The 20,427-nt window shown below is 40.7% G+C and overlaps 1 protein-coding gene across 1 annotated transcript in view; it reads left to right on the top strand.

The window, feature by feature from the left end:
• The window catches only part of LOC124788672 (solute carrier family 22 member 21-like), a 53,659-nt gene that overhangs the window by 14,144 nt on the left and 19,088 nt on the right, over nucleotides 1-20,427 (top strand). The window contains exon 3 of the mRNA XM_047255954.1: nucleotides 6,555-6,742. Within this exon, the coding sequence (XP_047111910.1) occupies nucleotides 6,555-6,742 (188 nt within the window). The remainder of the gene's footprint in view (nucleotides 1-6,554; nucleotides 6,743-20,427) is intronic.

Here is a 20,427-nt window from a genome sequence, read left to right as displayed (position 1 = left end):
AGTTTTTTTTCTTTTATGAGACTTTATAAAGTACTTAAGAAAACTTTACATCAATATTTTTATTTCTGGTGGTCAAAGTTTCACAGTGGTTTTGAAATATTGATCACCAATGGAACGATAGCTGACAGTTGTGATGGAAGTATAGGCCCATCATTGTGTCCACTAATCCATGCTAACTTTGACCATCTACATTTTTTCCATTATTTCCTCTGCATTTTAGAAAATGTGTTGTATTAATTAGTATGTAATCATTTCATACAAGCCCCTATGTTAAATAACACAATTATTACAGAAGTTAAAAAAAAACAGTCGTGGTAATCACATTTGAATTTGAAAATCGGTCAAAGTAGAGCCGGTTTACGATTTCTGGATTTCTTATGATTGTTTCATTCTTCTTTTCTCTTGCGAAAGTCTTAACTACAGTAACTCCTTCTTTACCTTCTATTCTTCCATAAAATATAATATTATCAGAGACAACAACGTCCATTTCTTCAGCTAGGGAGATTCTACAGCAAGTCGAATCTAAATCATGTCACCTTTCTTTGACTTCTTTTTCAGTCTTTCTTCGTTTGTGATCATCAATTGGAATATAGCAGTGACACCCAAAACTTCTCAACTTTCTGAGATCTCTTTTCGTCCAAACCAGAATTTAGTGGGACTTTTTCCTTTTATTGATCTGATTTACGTAAAGGCTGCATAATCTATTGCTTCAGCCCACAGATTTTCATTCAGTTTCGTGCATATATTGCTGATTGTGCTGACCCGACAGAGTACATATTTCTCTTTCAATTCTTCCGTTTTGTTGAGGCGTGTACGATTTGGTTGTGATGTAGAAAACTTCAAGTTCACCTAGAAGCTTTTTAGTGCAAGCATTCTTGATTTTGGTTCCGCTGTCTGACTTTAAGCGTTTTACTTTCTTCCCAGACTTATTTTCTACCATTTTCATGACAGTTTCTAATTTGGGAACATTTTCATCTTTCTTCTTCAGAAAATAGTTCGGAAATGTGAAAACTCATATTTCTTTCTTTCCTTCTTTCTTTCACTTACGCCATAGTCCCGCAGCGATCGCAGGGTTGGCGCGGTTAGAACGGATTTGGCAAGGTTAGTTGTAGGGGTGGCCGGATGGCCTTCCTGACGCCACACGGTATCCCCACGGATGGAATCAGTGTACCTCAGCTGTCTGCATCGAGTGTAAATCGTGAAATAGTGCGAACATGTTTCAAATGCCTGCGACGCGTGTAACTGAGACGGAACGTGGGGACCAGCCCGGTATTCACCTGGTGGGATGTGGGAAACCGCCTAAAAACCACAACCAGGCTGGCCGGCACACCGGCCCTCGTCGTTAATTCGCCGGGCGGATTCGATCCGGGGCCAGTGCGTCTACCCAAGTGCAGGAAGCAGCACGTTAGCGCTCTCGACTACCCTGGCGGGTTCATGAAAAATCATATTTAAACTACAAAAAATACTTTACTCCTCTTAACAACATGAGATTCATTTCACATAAGTCAGCATGAATTACAGCCAGAGTATTTTCAGCAGCTTTCTCATTTGTCAGATGAGACTAATGATGTTCTTTGCCGTAGATACAACTAACACATACATATTCCTTCCAGTCATCAACGTAATCACTGACACTTATTTTTAGTACATCTCTGATATATGCGACATTTTGATATGCTAACTTTTCACGCCACGTTTTAACTGAGATTGCTGTTATATAGTTGTTAGATTCTACTGTACGAAACAACGTTGGCATTTGCAGTCTGAACATAACCTTAACGGAAAATAAATGTCATATTCATTAGATATAAAACATTCTGTAGAACTGCATCTGCATTATAACGTAGAACAAAGCGGGAATTACATCAGAATGTTAGAAGTAGTCACAATGAAGCTACAGTAGCTCATTACTGTGTTGTAAGGTGCTTAAAAATGTTACTAGAAAGGCAAAGAGTATGTGGTACGCAAATAGAATTGCTAATTCATAGGATAAAATTAAAGCCATGTGGTCAGCTGTGAAGGAAGTGTCTGGTCAGCAGCACAAGGTCGATGATATAAAGTCAGTTCATAGTAAAAATATTTCTCTTACTTATAAGTCAGATATATGTACAGTATTTAATAATCATTTTCTGTGTGTTGCTGGTGAATTAAGTAAAAACTTAGTTTCTACAGGGAATCAGATAACTCTCCTGGAAAATGCCTTTCCGAGACTGATGTCTGAAATACTCCTCTGTGATACTGACAAGGGGGAAATTCAGTCAATAATTAAATCACTGAAGACTAAGGACTGTCATGGATATGATGAAGTGCCCAAAGTGCCTAGCAGAATGTTAAAGTACTGTGCAGCACACGTTAGCCCTCTATTTAGCAATATTTGTAATTGTTCCTGTAAGAATGGTCAGTTTCGTGAACGATTAAAGTACTCGGCAGTAAAGCCGCTCTATAAAAAGGGAGAAAGGGATAATGCACACAATTGTAGACCTATTTCTATGCCATCAGTGTTTGCTAAAGTTATTGAAAAGGCTGTGTGTGCAAGGATAATTGATCATTTTAGATCACATAATATGCTATCAAATGTACAGTTTGGCTTTAGAAGCCGTTTAACAACTGAAAATGCTATATTCTCTTTTCTCTGTGATGTACTGGGTGGATTAAACAAAAGGTTTCGAACGCTAGGCATATTTTTATTATTATTATTATTTAACTAAGGCGGTCGGTTGCGTTGACTACAAAATTTGCTCCAGAAGTTTGACCATTATGGAATACAGGGAGTAGCTCACTATTGGTTCACCTATCACTTTAACAACATACAGCAAATGGTCATTATTCACAGTGTTGAGAATGGCCGTGATGTGGGGTCTGAGTGGGGCATGGTCAAATGGAGAAGAGGGGGGGGGGGGGGGGGGGGTTGCCCCAACAATCAATGTTGGGACCACTCTATTCCTTATTTATACAACTGATATGCTCTCTATTACTACAGGTAATTCTAAAATATTTCTGCTTGCTGATGACACTAGCTTGGTAGTAAAGGACATTGAGTACAACATTGGCTCGGTTTCAAATAGTGCAGTCCATGACATAAGTTCATGGCTTGTAGAAAATAAACTAACGCTAAATCACAGTAAGATTAAGTTTTTACAGTTTCTACAAACAATTCAACAAAACCCTACGTTTTAATTTCACAGAATGGGTTTGTGATTAGTGAAAATGAACAATTCAAATTTCTAGGTGTTCAGATAGCATGGAAAGCCCACGTTCAGGATCTTGTTCAAAGATTTAATGCTGTCATTTTCATTATTCGAACGGTATCTGAAGTAAGTGATCGTTCGACATGAAAATTAGTCACTTTGCTTATTTTTATTCGCTTATGTCGTACGGTATTATCTTTTGGAGTAACTCTTCCCATTCTAAAATGATATTTTTGGCTCAGAAAAGGGCAGGTCGGGCAATAAGTGGTGTAAGTTCGCGAACCTCTTGTCGACCCCTGTTTGCTAGTCTGGGTATTTTGACATTGGCCTCTCAATATATATATTCTTTATTGTCGTTTCTTGTCAAGACTATCAGCTTATTCCCAAGGGTTAGCAGCTTTCACTCTGTTAATACTCGGCGGAAATTAAATCTGCATTTGGATCGCACTTCCTTAACCGTTGTGCAGAAAGGTGTGAAGGATACTGCTGCATCTATTTTCAATAAGCTACAACAAGAATTCAAAAATCTTAGCAGTAATCCACGCGGTTTCAAATCGAAACTGAAGAGTTTCCCCATATGTCACTCCTATTCTGTTGAGGAGTCCCTTGAAAAATTGTGCTGATTCTTATGTTATATTTTTGACTGCGTTTACTTAAACTTATGGCTTGACTTTTTTTTTGGGTTCATAAACATTTTATTTTACCTGTTCTTACTTTTATGTTGCAATTTCATGTACTGATACGTTCCATGACCTTGGAGATTTTCTCCTCAATTTGGTCCTACGGAACTAGACGTGTAAATAAAATTTGAAAAAATGATGCTGCTCTCCATCGAAAGCCTCTAATCGACATCTCTCACTACAGTTGCTTCTAATTCAGTAGCATCAACAGTCAACATTTTCCTGCATTGACTTAATTTTACGTAATTTATTAATCAGTCCCATCTAAACGTCTTGTGTTGCGTAATGCCAAAATCTTGCTACAAATATTTTCTGGATCTGAGTGCAAATTTATGTCATTTACGTGACAATAGATAATCCAACGGTGACTAGTGCTTGAAGTTTGAAACCTTTAGATTATTAGCTGTCGGGATTTTCACTTGTCGCATTTCTTTTTAATGTTGCGTGTGGGCATTCATGGCAAAATGACCCTTTTGTTTTCAGTTGTTAAATGAATAATTTTGTCTACAATATGCCAAACGTTTCGCACGTGCTTTATTCCTGCGATATTTCTTTACATACAAATTTTCGCCGCATGTAAAACATTGAATCGTAAACTTTTCCTGCTGACTTGCTTTGACAAACTATTTATTTTGTTTTGAGATAAAAGCATCGGGGCATATGTTTGACGGTTCTGTCTCCTTTGATCTGTTTTCTTGCAGGCGCAAGCGTTCAAATAATGAGACGAAATTTTTGTTGGATGCTGCTACCTTATACCATGCACTACGTAAGTGAAGTTTCGAAGACAACATTACAATAATTCGAGAAATAAACCACCTTTCTTTCTGAGATTCGCCTTCTGCTGCCTAATCATCCTCGTATTCTGGAATCTAAATAGAGTTTTGAGTAACCGACTTACCAGAATCGTATTTGTAACTGAATAAATTTCTCTGCAAACCTACGCTGTTAAATCTGATCTCTTCCCCACACAGCTTTTCTAATTTTTGAAGAATTTGGCTAGCAGACTTGCAATTCACTCTTTGCTGGTTATGTTGCTGCTGACATTCTAACCTACAAAAATTTATTCTCGAGGCCTTTCTCAGTACAAGAAATGTCGTTCAGTTTCTCTTCCTGTCAGTTTCCTGTCCGGTTGCTATTGAATACAACTTCACTGACTTCAATGTTAAGTGTAGTTTAAAGCATCAAGACACGTTATTGTCATTTCGATGATTATCGTCTGAAAAAATTTCCAACTGCGAGATAATAGAATCTATAGATATCAGACTAAAATCTACTATGTGTTAAGTTAAAAGCACGTAAATGACCTTTCTTATATACTTCGACTGATAATAAAATAGTTCCACGACTTTCATTTACTAACAACAAATTGGTGCTGCTTCGGACTATTTGTTGATATGCAGTACGTCACTGAACTGTTTGTGAGCTCCTTTATAAAACTGACAGAAAGCCTATCCAGTTTGCTACTTGAGTTATCTGGGCCCATAACCTCTTGATAAATTCTGGTTTACTATTTGGTGACGTTTGAAGGAGTGCAATTTAATTCATTTCATTCACATACAACATGCCTGGACAAAATACAGCCGACTGACTGAGCAAAGAGTGATTACTACGGTATAATTTGAAAAAAGATACATCGAAAGTGTATATATCAACAACTTGCGCAACAGTTAACAGCAAGACATAGGAGAATAATAAACTCGCAACAGAAACTCTTATTAGCAGCTCTAAAAGAAGCTTCAAGGTTCCTAAACTAAGAGACTGCAGAGGAAATGATACCTGAATCACCTTGGTTTTGCTAATATTTGGATACATTGCTAGCAAACGAAAGAAACAGAAGAATAAAAGTTATCTCAAGTCCTTTGGTAACTTGAACAGTTTTTGAAACTTTGGTTTTCGATGTGTCCGAAACGTAAAGTTTACCATCAGTGTGCAGTACCAATTTCACTTATGTTAAATATTAATGCGAAATCTTTCAAAACCCTGTAGTTTCTGAGGGGAAGATGTATAGATGTATTATTGGGAATTACTAGAAGGGACATGAAAACAAACAAGTGGAGAAGGGGACAGGCTGGAGTGTGAGACATAATTTTGTGATGAAAATAAAATGTAGGTAGGTGAGACATGTAGCAGGGGAATTGATGATAGCCCAAAACAATTATTTCAATTGATTCTAAGAGGAGATAGAGGACCAAAACAGCTACCAAGAGGCACGTGGGTACATGACATGAAAAAAGTATGGAAAATCCTGGAGGAGGACATTATCAAGCAGTATATGTCAAATGGTTGATGGTGATTAAATTCAGTTTGATTAAGTTAGTAAATTCAGAAACTCAGTGGCATAGTTAATATCTGATGAGTGGTGAGAAACGAATGCGGTAAAGAAAATGTATATTGATTACTTAGATTTTCCTGGTTTATTGACTGTTGATATTCTTCTCGGTACACAGCCGGATAATGCAATCATCTTGACAATAATATATTAAATTATGATTTTAAGTAATTTAGCTATGAATAGCACTCAGTGCTGTAAGATACTCTTATTTGCACTTGAGGAGTTACTTGCTCTTTTTTTTTTTTTTTTTTTTTTTTTTTTTTTTTTTTTTTTTTTTTGAAGTGTCTTCATCATACGGCTGCGACACTTGTATGGCATTACATTGCTGTTGGCAGTACTGTGCTTGTTTCACAGTGGACATCGCTGGTCCAGCCCTCGTGGCGATGATAATGGTGATGCAGTTTAGCACAACAATCAGCTTCAGTGTTGCCAACCTGCAGAGCGTCGAGGTGCACCCCACATGCCTGCGCCAGATAGCGGCCTGCGTCGAATGGGCCATCGCCGGAGTTGCCATGTCTGCGTTGCCCTACTTGGCCCTCATGGTACGTAAAATGTGCTCATCTGGAAACTCCGCCAGCGGTCGCTTTCTCCAGTATCATCTTTTGAACATTGACCATTACTAATAATGTAAATTAGAATATATGTCCACTGTTTATCGACTGTGGGAGTTAAATCGTCGTGTTCCATCGTAAGCTTATCATTTTGACCCATTTCGTACATTAGTAGTTTGAATTGATTACCGATAACTGAAATTTCCGCTACACTTACATAATTATGAGATTCACCTGGCCATCCTTTTTTGCAGTGAAACTGCACGATATGCACAAGTATGTTTAGTAAAAGGCGGGCAGGTCATGTCAGTAAAGATGATGCGACAACCGATGGGCTTTCGGGAGAACCATTTGTTCAATGTGAAATTTCCTAACTGTTGCCGTATTGTCAGCCTTTGCTTTTCGTCTGTGTCCTATAACACGGATATTGCGGAGTGCTTGCTTCACAATTACTTTGTGTTGCAGCCGAGTGCCGGGTGGGAAATCCACTAGAGCCTTGATCAACTCCGGCGGGTGTTTGTTTTTCAACACTCTTCTCGATGGGAGTAGCGTTGTACTGTGTACTTGTGCAGCTCCAGAGAAACCTTTCTGTAACCTAGTGGGATTGAATATGGCAGTATTCGGAAAGGTTTCTGTGTTTGTACACTAAACCGTCAAATGGAATTTCTTAATAGAACCACGTTTTTGACAAGAATATTTCAGTTCTGACATCTCAGTTCCGACATCTCAGTCTCTGTCATCCCTGTAAGCTCGGCTAATTTCACGTCTATATCCTGGTGAATGTCTAACAGTGACACCTTGTCCCCATCTGTCGCATTTTTTCGCCTGTTATACCTCGGACGCTGGTCGAGTAAGTCTTAACCGTGTTCTCATTCTCCATTTTGAGACAGCTCGAAGGAATCTTTTCCTTCGTAACTTGCCCCTCAAACCGAATATTGACATCACCCTTCACTCCTAGTGTCACCGTGTCCATTACTGCTTTCTTTTCACTCAAGAAGTCCAGTCCTATAACTATTCCTGTGCCTAATGTACATACCAAGAAGAAGTGTGCTTCTAGCCTGTGCCCTTGGCATGTAAATTCCAACCTGGTTTGCCTACTGATCTCAATAGATTTTCCTAATATCGCGCGCCACGCATTTTGGTTTTCTGAACATTTAATTTGGGAGTCTTCTTCTTATATATATATATATATATATATATATATATATATATATATATATATATATATATATATATATAACCTGTGTTATATCATTCTTCGGAGCTAACAGCTGACTGTCACAATCTAAAATTGCCCCCACTATGATCTCACCATCTGAGCTTTGTATGATCAGTTACGATACGAGTCATGGTTGCTCTTTGTCGCAGTTACCTCTATTATTATATCTGAAATGCCATCGCAGTCTAACATTTGCAGATGACTGCTTCTGATTTTCGTTGCAGGTCTGTTTGAAGTCTTGCCCTCTTCGCTTTCTAATCAAACTTGCCTTCCTTCTTACCGCTGTGCGCAGCCAAGGTTCGCTGAACTGACCTCCATGATCTGAACCGCTAACTGCGTCTCATTTTGCACAGTCTCATTACACTGAAAATGTGACCCATTATTTCGTTGAATGCCATTCCAGTTCCGCCCGTTGTCGTTCTGGTTCCGCAATTGTGGAATGTTAAGGCGTGGCCTGCTCTCGTTAGCTTTCCAGCTGTTTGACTTCTTAAAATTGCCCTGGTTATTGTAATTTCACGGTTGTTCAAAGTTTGCCTCTCGCTGTCTTCTGCTAAATGCCTGTTCTTCATTCAGCACTAATTCTTCCTCAAGGAAAATTTCCCTGAATGCTTCGACGTAGTCCCCACGTCTGCCTGTCAATACTTGTTCATGTGGTAGCGGCAGTATTGTGAAGCATAAGCGGATGATGTCGCAGTCGCTACACGGTACGGCAGGCACTGATCTCCTTAGTCATCTGATCGAAAAACTTTACCAGGCTTTTAAATCCAGAGCGGTTCTAGGCGCTGCAGTCCGGAACCGCGGGACTGCTACGGTCGCAGGTTCGAATCCTGCCTCGGACATGGATGTGTGTGATGTCCTTAGGTTAGCTAGGTTTAGGTAGTTCTAAGTTCTGACCTAAGATGTTAAGTCCCATAGTGCTCAGAGCCTTTTTTTAAATCCAGAAGAATTCATATTTCTGTGTATCTGAAGCTCGTGTTTATTGTGTTTAGGGTGGTGCGTGACCAGTAGCAAGTCAAGAACGCCTGTGTAAACTCGTTTTATGTTGTGCATGTTTTTTGACATTTTTCATATGATATCTGCGATCACACTTTCTAGGTGTGCACATAATCTAACTTTTTCTGCGCTGGCCAGTATGAAGGTAAAGCATCCTCGAACTTCTCTAGGAATGTGAGAGGATGTAGACTGTTCCCGTCTTCCTTGTAGTGCTGTAACTTGCTAACTGAGAGGTAAAGTTCATAGTGAAACGCCACTTCGGTGTCTTGTCTGTCAGTCACAGTGCTTCGTGTGTCTCTCAAGGACGCTTGCTTCGTCCACCTGGTGGTGTGACCCACTCATGCCCGTGATGCTCGGGTCACATCTTCGTAATGGAATGCCGTTTTGGTGGTGCTTTGATTCCCGATTCGACCGAATTTCTCGTATCGGTTCAGTATCGTGTGGGCACATCGAAATCGGACTTTCACTTAATGAGTTAGCTTCTGACAATTGTCAGATCCCTGTACGCTGAACATTTACTATCGCAAAATACCACTGGCAAGTTATGTCGAGGTCACATTGTTTGCTTCTGTATTCATGACACCGCGTCCACGCGTGTCCATTTCCTGTACATTTGACACTGATTCCACGGAGGATTCTTTTCTCTCAAAGATTTGCGGGAGTCTGTCAAAAATGTTCAAATTGTGTGAAATCTTATGGCACTTAACTCCTAAGGTCATCAGTCCCTAAGCTTACATACTACTTAACCTAAATTATCCTAAGGACAAACACACACATCCATGCCCGAGGGAGGACTCGAACCTCCGCCGGGACCAGCCGCACAGTCCATGACTGTAGCGGCTGAGACCGCTCGGCTAATCCCGCGTGGCTGAGGGAGTCTCTTCTCTGGACGTTTCTCTATATCCTTCTATTTCGTGTCTCGAACTTCAGCCGTCAGTTGGCCTAAATGCTGTTCTGTCTCCTTCCAGTTCCTTTATTCGGTCTGAATTTTGTTTAACACCGTTTTCCCAGCTTTGGTAATACTCCGAGTTTCCTCGCGGGTCTGTTGTGCAATTCGGTTAGCACCTCTTGCGATAATTTTTACATTCTTCGCCTGTTTCCTAGCCTCCAAGATTTCCGTTTTAACTCAGTATGGAGCACCATCATTTGGTTTTCCATCTGTACAATTTTATTTCCCGTTTCTTGCCCCTCTTTCTTTATCTGTTTCTGTCTTTCCTGTATTACTTTACCAAGATTTTCGATTTTTGTCTGCAAACGTGTTGCGGTTGTTGCTCTGTCTTGCTTCATCCCTCCTAAGTAATCGAGAATGCGCAGTGCGTCATTCCTTATCTTTCTACTGAATGTTTCTCTGGCTCCACCTAAACCGGTGAGCTGAAGTCTTCGCTCTGGTGATCCTGCCTGTTCCCGATTAAACATTTCGAGGCACTGTTTTTCTACAGGACTAACATGGATGATGGTGACCTACAAAAATTTCTCCTCGATGTTTTTTAGGCTATAGGACCCGTCCACTCATCTACCTGGTAGTTACGGATCATCCCCACGTGTCTACGTCTCCCTTCTTTGGCATCTGAGTGCGCCTCCCCGCCCCCCCTCCCCCCACTGCATTATTATAACCGGTATCGTCTGCACATTGCAACTGGAGCTGCCCATCCAGCCAGAATGGTATTGTCCACATCACGCAAAATATTTTTCTGTACTTAGCGTTTTTGTGCCAGGTAGTCGCCGTTTCCTGATTTATTCTATTCACTAGCGTTACATGCTTTACTTCGTTTCAGCAGTGACACATCTTCCAACTCTCCTCACGTACATAGATATAATAAGAGTAATCATAAAACATATAAAGTACGACTCACTATCTGGACTTCAAATGTGACTGATAGTACCTATATGTGCTGACACATTACAGCATTCTAACTTTCTCTAATCTTAAGCTATACGAATTTCTGTACTAACATAACTTCCAAAACAAAAAACACCATTGGAAAAAAATGTGTGGAGCCAGATTCCACTTCAAAAATTCCGAAAAGAAAAGATTAGCAAACCGCAAAACATATATCAATAATTGTTCTACGTGAATTATAGAACATAATTGCAACTGTGACCAAGTTAGTTGTAGTTCTATACAATTGAAATCTAATTTAATAACTGATAGTGGCCAGTTTTCCTACACATTCTGACAGCAACAAATTTATGCAGAAAGGATAAGTCCCCAACTACTTTCAAAACCCTGATTTTGTGAACTATCCTGACAGGGTCAACATTATTCTATTTAAAACCCTGTGTTGTATGTAAGATATGGCGTCTGTATTTTTGGTTCTTAATGTCCTCTCCACAACAGAATTTTCACGACAACAGATTATTAAGATGACCCTGCCTTTGACAACCTACACTCAGGCGTTTCTATAAACCGAAGTTTAACGCATCAGAACAATGATTCCAAACGGGATGCTACTAGTGTGAATCACAATGTAAATACCGTATATTATTTACTCTCAAAAAACATGTAGAGTGCGAAAAATTGTATAAATATGAAATACAAAACCTCGGATTCTACCCTGTATGTAATTTAGAGATTAGCAGAACATACAGAGTGACAATTATTAAACTATGTGTAATAAAATCGTCGTAGCTTCTGAACGGTACGCGTTAGGGCGCTCAAACTGCATGGTTGGCCGCGTAGCATGATGGGAATTAGTATATGCATGCGCGTGGTTTGGTTTAGCTACGAAGCCCACTTTCATTTGGATGGATTCGTCAGTAAACAAAATTGGCGCATTTGGGGGACTGAGAATCTGCATTTCGCGATCGAGAAGTCTCTTCACACTCAGGGGGTGACTGTGTGATGTTCAATGTCCAGTCATGGAATAATCGTGAAGGTTTTGGAATATGATTTCATCCCCATTATCTAAATAGACCCTGATTTCGACAAGATGTTGTTCATTCAAGAACGGAGCTCGACCCCATCGAAGCAGGAGAGTGTTTTATATCCTGGAGGATCACTTTGGGAACCGCATTCTGGTTCCGGGGTACCCAGAGGCCACTGGCATGGGCCTCGATTGGCCGCCATATTCTCCGAATCTGAACACATGCGGCTCCTTTTTGTGGGGCTATATTAACGACAGCAATAACTCCAAAGCGATTACTGAGTTCAAAACAGCCATTCACGAGGTCATCGACAGAATCGATGTTCCGACACTTTAGCGGGTCATGCAGAATTTCGCTATTCGTCTGCGTCACATAGTCGCCAATGATGGCAGGCATATCGAACATATCTTAACCTAAATCCGAATACCTGTAGTGACGTTTTCATGTTGAATAAAGTGTGTACGCACCGTAGTTTGTGAATAATTTACGTTTTTTTTCATATAGTTCAATAACTGTGATTCCGTATCTTTGACTTCCTTGAAACCATGCCTTCCTCCGCATTAACAGACGGACACAGTGTTGGGTGATACTGCTTTGTGGCGAGAAATAGCAGACCTGCACACTGAGTGGGCTCAGTGGGCAAGAGAATGGAATTCAACACATGTACTGTGAGTGTTTCCCTATCTGCCGAACAGGAACGCGCATATCACTTACTGAAGTACAGAAAGCAGGTGTACTGCTCTCATGATCTGTTCGGTGAGGCGTTGGCCTCTATGCAGATGATGCAGTGGTGCATTTGCAATTGTGCACCTACACAGTCGAAGCAACACGCAGTCCGAATACTCCTAGGGCTGAAATTACCCAATACAAGACAGAACAGAAATTCGACTCAAGGTTTCTCTCACAAAGAAGCACTTTAATGTGTGACAGACTCCACAGAACGCTAAAGAATTTCAATCGAGCAAACAGTATAACAGCTCTGTCATGGAGAAACGACTTCACGCTCTCACTGTGTCGAAAGCAACACTTCTTAAAATATAACCACCAGATTCTCCACTGTGGCTCTCGCCAGCAATGATTCTAGCTCGGTGCCTGGAGGGAACCGTCTTTCCCAGCGGGGAACTGCTGTCAATCGATCCCTGGAGAGAAGTTCCGCTCCCTCCTGGACACACAGGGTCTATGTTTGCGCTGCTGGAGACGAATCCCAGTTATGTTACAAAAACATTACCTCTCAATACATTGTAAACAGTGATCTAATATAAATATAAATCTACAAGAATATTAAATAAATGGCAACGAAATCTTGCCGCCTTACAATGAAGATTACATTTTTTTCCGGAACAGTAGTTTCTTTCCCCCCCCCCCCCCCCCTACCCTCACCCGCCATGAAGACGGTACTTGCCGTTGGTGGGGAGGCTTGCATTCCTCAGCGATACAGATAGCCGTACCGCCGGTGCAACCACAAGGGAGGGGTATCTGTTGAGAGGCCAGACGGAAGTGTGGTTCCCAAAGAGGGGCAGCAGCCTTTTCAGTAGTTGCAGCAGCAGTCTGGGTGACTGACTGATCTGGCGTTGTAACATCAACAAAACGGCCTCGCTGTGAAGGTACTGCGAATGGCTAAAAGCAATAGGAAACTACAGCCGTAATACTTCCCGAGGGCATGCAATTCTACTGTATAGTTAAACGATGATACCATCCTCTTGGGTAAAATATTCCGGTAGTAAAATAACCTCCTATTCGGATATCCGGGCGGGGACAACTCAGAAGGATGTCGTCATCAGGCGAAACGAAACTGGCGATCTACGGATCGGAGCGTGGAATGTTAGATCCCTTGATCGGGCAGGTAGGTCAGAAAATTTAAAAAGGGAATTGGATAGATTGAAGCCAGATATAGTGGGAATTAGTGAAGTTCAGTGGCAGGAGGTACAGGACTTCTGGTCAGGTGAATACAGGGTTATAAATTCAAAATCAAATAGGATCAGTGCAGCAGTATATTTAATAATGAGTAAAAAGAATAGGCATGCGGTTACGCTGCTACGGACGGCATAGTGAACGCGTTATAGTAGCAAAAGGTAGACACGAAGCCCACACCCACCACAGTGGTACAAGTTTATACACCAGCTAGCTCCGCAGATGAGGAGGAGATTGACGAAGTGTATGACGAGATAAAAGAAAGTATTCAGATTGTTAAGGGAGCCGAAAATTTATTAGTCATTGGGAACTGGAATTCGATAGTAGGAAAAGGGAGAGGAAGAAAAGTAGTAGGGAAATATGGATTGGGGTAAAGCAATGAAAGAGGAAGCCGCCTGGTACAATTTTGTAAAGAGCATAATTTAATCATAGATAAAACTTCGTTTAAGAGTCATGAGAGAAGGTTGTATGCGTGGAAGAGGCCTTGAGATACCGGAATATTTCACATTTATTATATAATGGTTAGACAGACATTTAGGAACCAGATTTTAAATTGTATGACATTTCCAGGGGCAGATGTGGACTCTGACAAACAAATTAATGGTTATGAACTGCAGATTAAAACTGAAGAAACTGCAAAAAGATAAGCATTTAAGGAGATGGGTCCTGGATAAACTGAAAGGACCAGAAGCTGTAGAGGGTTTCAGAGGGAGTATTAGGGAACGATTGACAAGAACAGGGGAAAGGAATACAACAGAAGAAGCTTTGCGGGATTAAACAGTGAAAGCTGAAAGCAGCAGAGGATCAAGTAGGTAAAAAGACGAGGGCTAGTAAAAATCTGTGGGCAACACAAGAGATATTGAATTTAATCGAGGAAATGAGAAAATATAAAAATGCAATAAGTGAAGCAGGCGAAAGGGAATACAAACGTCCAAAAAATGAGACCGACAGGAAGTGTAAAAGGACTAAGCCGGAATGGCTAGAGAAGAAATGTAAGGATGTAGAAGCATATATCACTAGCGGTAAGATATATATTACTTGTAGGAAAATTAAAGAGCTCTTTGGAGAAAAGAGAATCGCATTTATGAATACCAAGAGCTCAGATGGAAAACCAGTCCTAATCAAAAAGGGAAAGCAGAAACGTGGAAGGAGTATATAGAGGGTCTATACAAGGGCGACGTACTTGACGACAATATTATGGAAATGGAAGAGGACGTAGAGGAAAATGAGAAGGGAGACATGATACTGGTTGAAGAATTTGAAAAAGCACTGAAAGACTTAATTCGAAATAAGGCCCCGGCAGTAGACAACTTACCGTTAAAGCTACTGAAAGCCTTGGGATGGCCAGCCACGACAAAACTCTTCCATCTCGTGATCAAGACGTATGAGACAGGCGAAATATCCTCAGACTTCAAGAAGAATATAACAATCCCAATTCGTAAGAAAGCAGGTGCTGACAGGTGTGAAAATTACCGAACTATCAGTTTAATGAGTGACGGTTGCCAAATAATAACACGAAATTTGTAGAGAAGAATGGAAAAACCGGAAGAAGCCGACCTTAGGGAAGATCTGTTTGGATTCCGGAGAAATGTTGGAACATGCGAGGCAATACTGACCCTACGACATCTCATAGAAGACAGGTTAAGGAAAGGGAAACCTACGTGTATAGGTTTTGTAGAGTTAGAGAAAGCTTTTACATTGTTGACTGGAATACTATTTTTCAAATTCTAAAGGTGGCAGGGGTATAATACAGGGAGCGAAAGGCTATTCACAATTCCTACAGAAACCAGATGGCAGTGATCGAGGGGCACGAAAGGGAAGCAGTGGCTTAGAAGGGAGCGAGACAGGATTTTAGCCTATCCCCGATGTTATTCAGTCTGTATACTGATAAATCAGTAAAGAAAACAAAAGAAAAATTTGGAGTAGGAATTAACATCCATGGAGAAGAAATAAAAAGTTTGAGGTTTGCGATGACATTGTAATTCTGTCAGAGACAGCAAAGGACATGAAAGAGCAGTTGAACGGAATGGACAGTATCTTGAAAGGAGAATATAAGATGAACATCAACAAAAGTAGTACTAAAAGAGTTTGACTATTTGGGAAGCAAAATAAGTTATGATGGTCGAAGTAGGGAGTATATAAAATGTAGACTGGCAATAACAAGAAAAGCGTTTCTGAAGAAGAGAAATTTGTTAACATCGAGTATAGATTTAAGTGTCAGGAAGTACTTTTTCAAAGTATTTGTATGGAGTGTAGCCATGTATGGAAGTGAAACATGGACGATAAATAATTTAAAAAAGAAGAGATTAATAAAATTTTGACATGTGATGCTACAGAACAATGCTGAATATTAGATTGTATATTTATTCACTCACAAAATAAATTTATTTCCACCCACGTATGATACTCATTTGCAGTAGATCTATCTGATCCACTCCATGAATATTTCTTCTTTTTTGAGCCATCTTTTGATATTAGATAGTGGGGACCAAATATTAGAATTGGTATGATTGGGGAACTATTTTGAAGCTCAGTTCGTACGCTTTCACCATTATAATCGACAGTACATGTGCACATTGTGCTGAAGCGATAATACTTTCTTGCATGCTCATTCTAGTCACCTCTGCTTCAACACACTACGCAAATATTTCAACATCATAGCATAATTACGTCTGTCCACTGTTATTCCCTCTTTCAAAAAGCTCAGTAAAGATATACATACTCTTTGAAATATGGAAAACAATAGCCATCACTTTTTTCCATTGACAGAATAAGTGTCCCTTTTTTCAGTCCACTACAGAGTTACAATCCGGCGCTAGAACTCCTTTGGATTAAATTACAGTTTCTCGAAACACGCATTTGTTGTCTGTAGGCAACAAATGCAGCTCCCATCGCCCACTCAAATACCACATTTGCGGAACTGGGACATTCAGAATATTACAATGTGTCCGTAATGGGTGCACACCATTCTAACAGTTTTACGAATGTTAACGAATCGTATGACTTTTCAGCGCATTTCTGCAGAACAAACTACTTTTCGGCATGTGGACACGTATATTTGGTGTTCCTACAATCAAGTTTAATTTGTTTGTGCAATAATCAATGACAGGAGTGCTGCTGTAAAGCCCCAAATTAACTCAATCCAGCTGCTATCCAGATCGATCTCCATTATTTTAAAGAAAAAAATCTTTCCTAAATTTATCCTTTTCAATGAGACGTGTGATACCGACTCTTTAAGGTAGGTCCTAACAACCAAATGCGCGTTGCATTTGTTTAGATACCGCGTCGTACTGTCCCGTACGTACTTTACATCAGCGGAACAGATCGCCCAGCGCTAGCAGAGTTTCTACATGACCTGCGCCGAAATTTGAATTTGCCACTAGACTGTCTTGGGTTAATCGCTGTTTACGGTGACCGTTATAAGGATAGTCAACGCTCTGTTGTACCACCGAATTTTATTGAGGAGAATAGGAATATGTTCACTTATTTAAGGAATCATCTCTCTTAATTTGCCAGCTTCTAAAGTAAATATAATGAAGATCCATGTTGTTTAAGTAAAGATTATAGTGATTGAAATCGGTTGAAATATATATGCGTGATATACAGGGTTATTACAAATGATTGAAGCGATTTGACAGCTCTACAATAACTTTATTATTTGAGATATTTTCACAATGCTTTGCACACACATACAAAAACTCAAAAAGTTTTTTTAGGCATTCACAAATGTTCGATATGTGCCCCTTCAGTGATTCGGCAGACATCAAGCCGATAATCAAGTTCCTCCCACACTCGGCGCAGCATGTCCCCATCAATGAGTTCGAAAGCATCTCTGATGCGAGCTCGCAGTTCTGGCACGTTTCTTGGTAGAGGAGGTTTAAACACTGAATCTTTCACATAACCCCACAGAAAGAAATCGCATGGGGTTAAGTCGGGAGAGCGTGGAGGCCATGACATGAATTGCTGGTCATGATCTCCACCACGACCGATCATCGGTTTTCCAATCTCCTGTTTAAGAAATGCCGAACATCATGATGGAAGTGCGGTGGAGCACCATCCTGTTGAAAGATGAAGTCGGCGCTGTCGGTCTCCAGTTGTGGCATGAGCCAATTTTCCAGCATGTCCAGATACACGTGTCCTGTAACGTTTTTTTCGCAGAAGAAAAAGGGGCCGTAAACTTTAAACCGTGAGATTGCACAAAACACGTTAACTTTTGGTGAATTGCGAATTTACTGCACGGATGCGTGAGGATTCTCTACCGCCCAGATTCGCACATTGTGTCTGTTCACTTCACCATTAAGAAAAAATGTTGCTTCATCACTGAAAACAAGTTTCGCACTGAACGCATCCTCTTCCATGAGCTGTTGCAATCGCGCCGAAAATTCAAAGCGTTTGACTCTGTCATCGGGTGTCAGAGCTTGTAGCAATTGTAAACGATAAGGCTTCTGCTTTAGCCTTTTCCGTAAGATTTTCCAAACCGTCGGCTGTGGTAAGTTTAGCTCCCTGCTTGCTTTATTCGTCGACTTCCGCGGGCTACGCGTGAAACTTGCCTTCACCGTTTCTTCGCTCACTGCAGGCCGACCCGTTGATTTCCCCTTACAGAGGCATCCAGAAGCTTTAAACTGCGCATACCATCGCCGAATGGAGTTAGCAGTTGGTGGATCTTTGTTGAACTTCGTCCTGAAGTGTCGTTGCACTGCTATGACTGACTGATGTGAGTGCATTTCAAGCACGACATACGCTTTCTCGGCTCCTGTCGCCATTTTGTCTCACTGCGCTCTCGAGCGATCTGGCGGCAGAAACCTGAAGTGCGACTTCAGCCGAACAAAACTTTATGAGTTTTTCTACGTATCTGTAGTGTGTCGTGACCATATGTCAATGAATGGAGCTACAGTGAATTTATGAAATCGCTTCAATCATTTGTAATAGCCCTGTATATGTGCTTGCCATTCCCATAACTGGGAGGCAATTCTTATATACGCGGCTCTCTCAATTACCGTATGGCAGCCCTAACTGGGCAACATAGGACTGAAGATACGATGGCAAGTAGCATATCATGAAATATAAGTGGGCAAAGTCTTGACAGTGACCACTCTTACATTACGTATATCCCAAGACAGTCTGTGTACATGATCTTTGTGTTATTTTCAAAAATGTGTTCTCGCCTGTGACCGCCACATCTTTACAGACTTTTCAAGTATTTCACTGATCTAGCCATTTTTATGCACAAGACAGCAGTCCACACATAAACGAAATAAATCCCTATAAAGAGCGAGCGCTAAAGTGAGACATCGGCCAACGATAAACAATAAAGGTAACAACTTTTTTTTATTACAGAATTCGACCAATCATAGACCACTTAGATCCCATGACAAAGGTAGAATCCTTCCCAGAACTTGTTCATGCGTTGGCTGATGGCCTGACTGTTCATTTAACATCACTCTCCTTGGTTGTGAATTTCGTTGTTTTACAGGAAATTTTGCAGTATTGGTCAGTATCCTGAAACTTTCCTTGTTGTGCGTAGTGTTTCCTGCGACGTTAATTTTTCTCGAGTCCTTTCTTGTCTCTTCCAGCCATCCCGCGGTGTTTTCTTTTTTTTTTTTTTTCTTTTTTTTTTTTTTTTAATTTGGAAAGAATGTATTTAGTCCGGAACCACGCGACAGCTACGGACAGCAGGTTCGAATCCTGCCTCAGGCATGGATGTGTGTGGTGTCCTTAGGTTAGTTAGGTTTATGTAGTTCTAAGTCTAGGGGATTGATGGCCTCAGATGTTAAGTCCCATAGTGCTTAGTTATTTGAACCATTTTTTTAAATGAACTTGAAAATTTTCTTCGTTAGCCTATAGACATTCATTCTTCTTCTTCTTGCGTTACGGCCTCTGTAGGACCACGGGTAGCCCCTTCGTGGACTACATTTTCCTCTTCTTCTTTCCTCTTCTTCTCCCAGAACCTCTTCATTCTTTCTCTTCTTCTCTCCCGCTCTTTTTCCGAGATCTTCAGTTTGCGTTTCTCCTGTCGGCTTCACTGGTGACACTCTAATCTTTTCCTGTATTCCTCTCTGTCATTGATCTCCGGCATATTGGTCGGTGTATATTTGTTCCTCCAATTTTCCTTTCCTTCGACCTTGATCCCCAATTCCAACCAGTCCTTCCGAAGTTCAACAACCTACTTGGTTCCTGTCTTTCCCCTTGTCCTCCCTGTTGTTTCCCACACTCTCTTCGTCATTCTGTCTATACTCATCCTAACTACATGTCCAGCAAACCTTGCCCGTTTGAGTTTGATTTCCCTGGATATTGTTCTCATGTTCCGGTACAATTCTTCCATAGATCTTCGCATCCACCTCTCTCCCGCTCTTTTGGGACCTAGAATTTTTCTCAGTATTTTTCTCCTTAATGTTGCGTCTTCTTCTGTCTCACTTATTATTGCTATGTCATCTGCAAAGGCTAGGCAGTCCACTTGAGCCCTGTTGTCCTTTTTCTCCCCCACATGTGTCTTCGGTATTCCCATTTCCTCGTTTATTGCTCTCCACTGCTTGATCACTTCGTCCAGTGCTATACTGAACAACAGTGGTGACAATCCATCTCCCTGTAACACCAGTCTTGATCTCAAATTCTTCTGACAGTGCTCATCTGAATCTCACCCTTGCTTTTGTGTCTGTCAGAATTTCTTTTATGAGTTCTTGTGTTGTTC

Source organism: Schistocerca piceifrons, chromosome 3, assembly GCF_021461385.2.
Source record: "Schistocerca piceifrons isolate TAMUIC-IGC-003096 chromosome 3, iqSchPice1.1, whole genome shotgun sequence".
Lineage (NCBI taxonomy): Eukaryota > Metazoa > Arthropoda > Insecta > Orthoptera > Acrididae > Schistocerca > Schistocerca piceifrons.
Note: the sequence above shows the minus strand (reverse complement) of the source record. Positions and strands in the feature narration are given on the sequence as shown.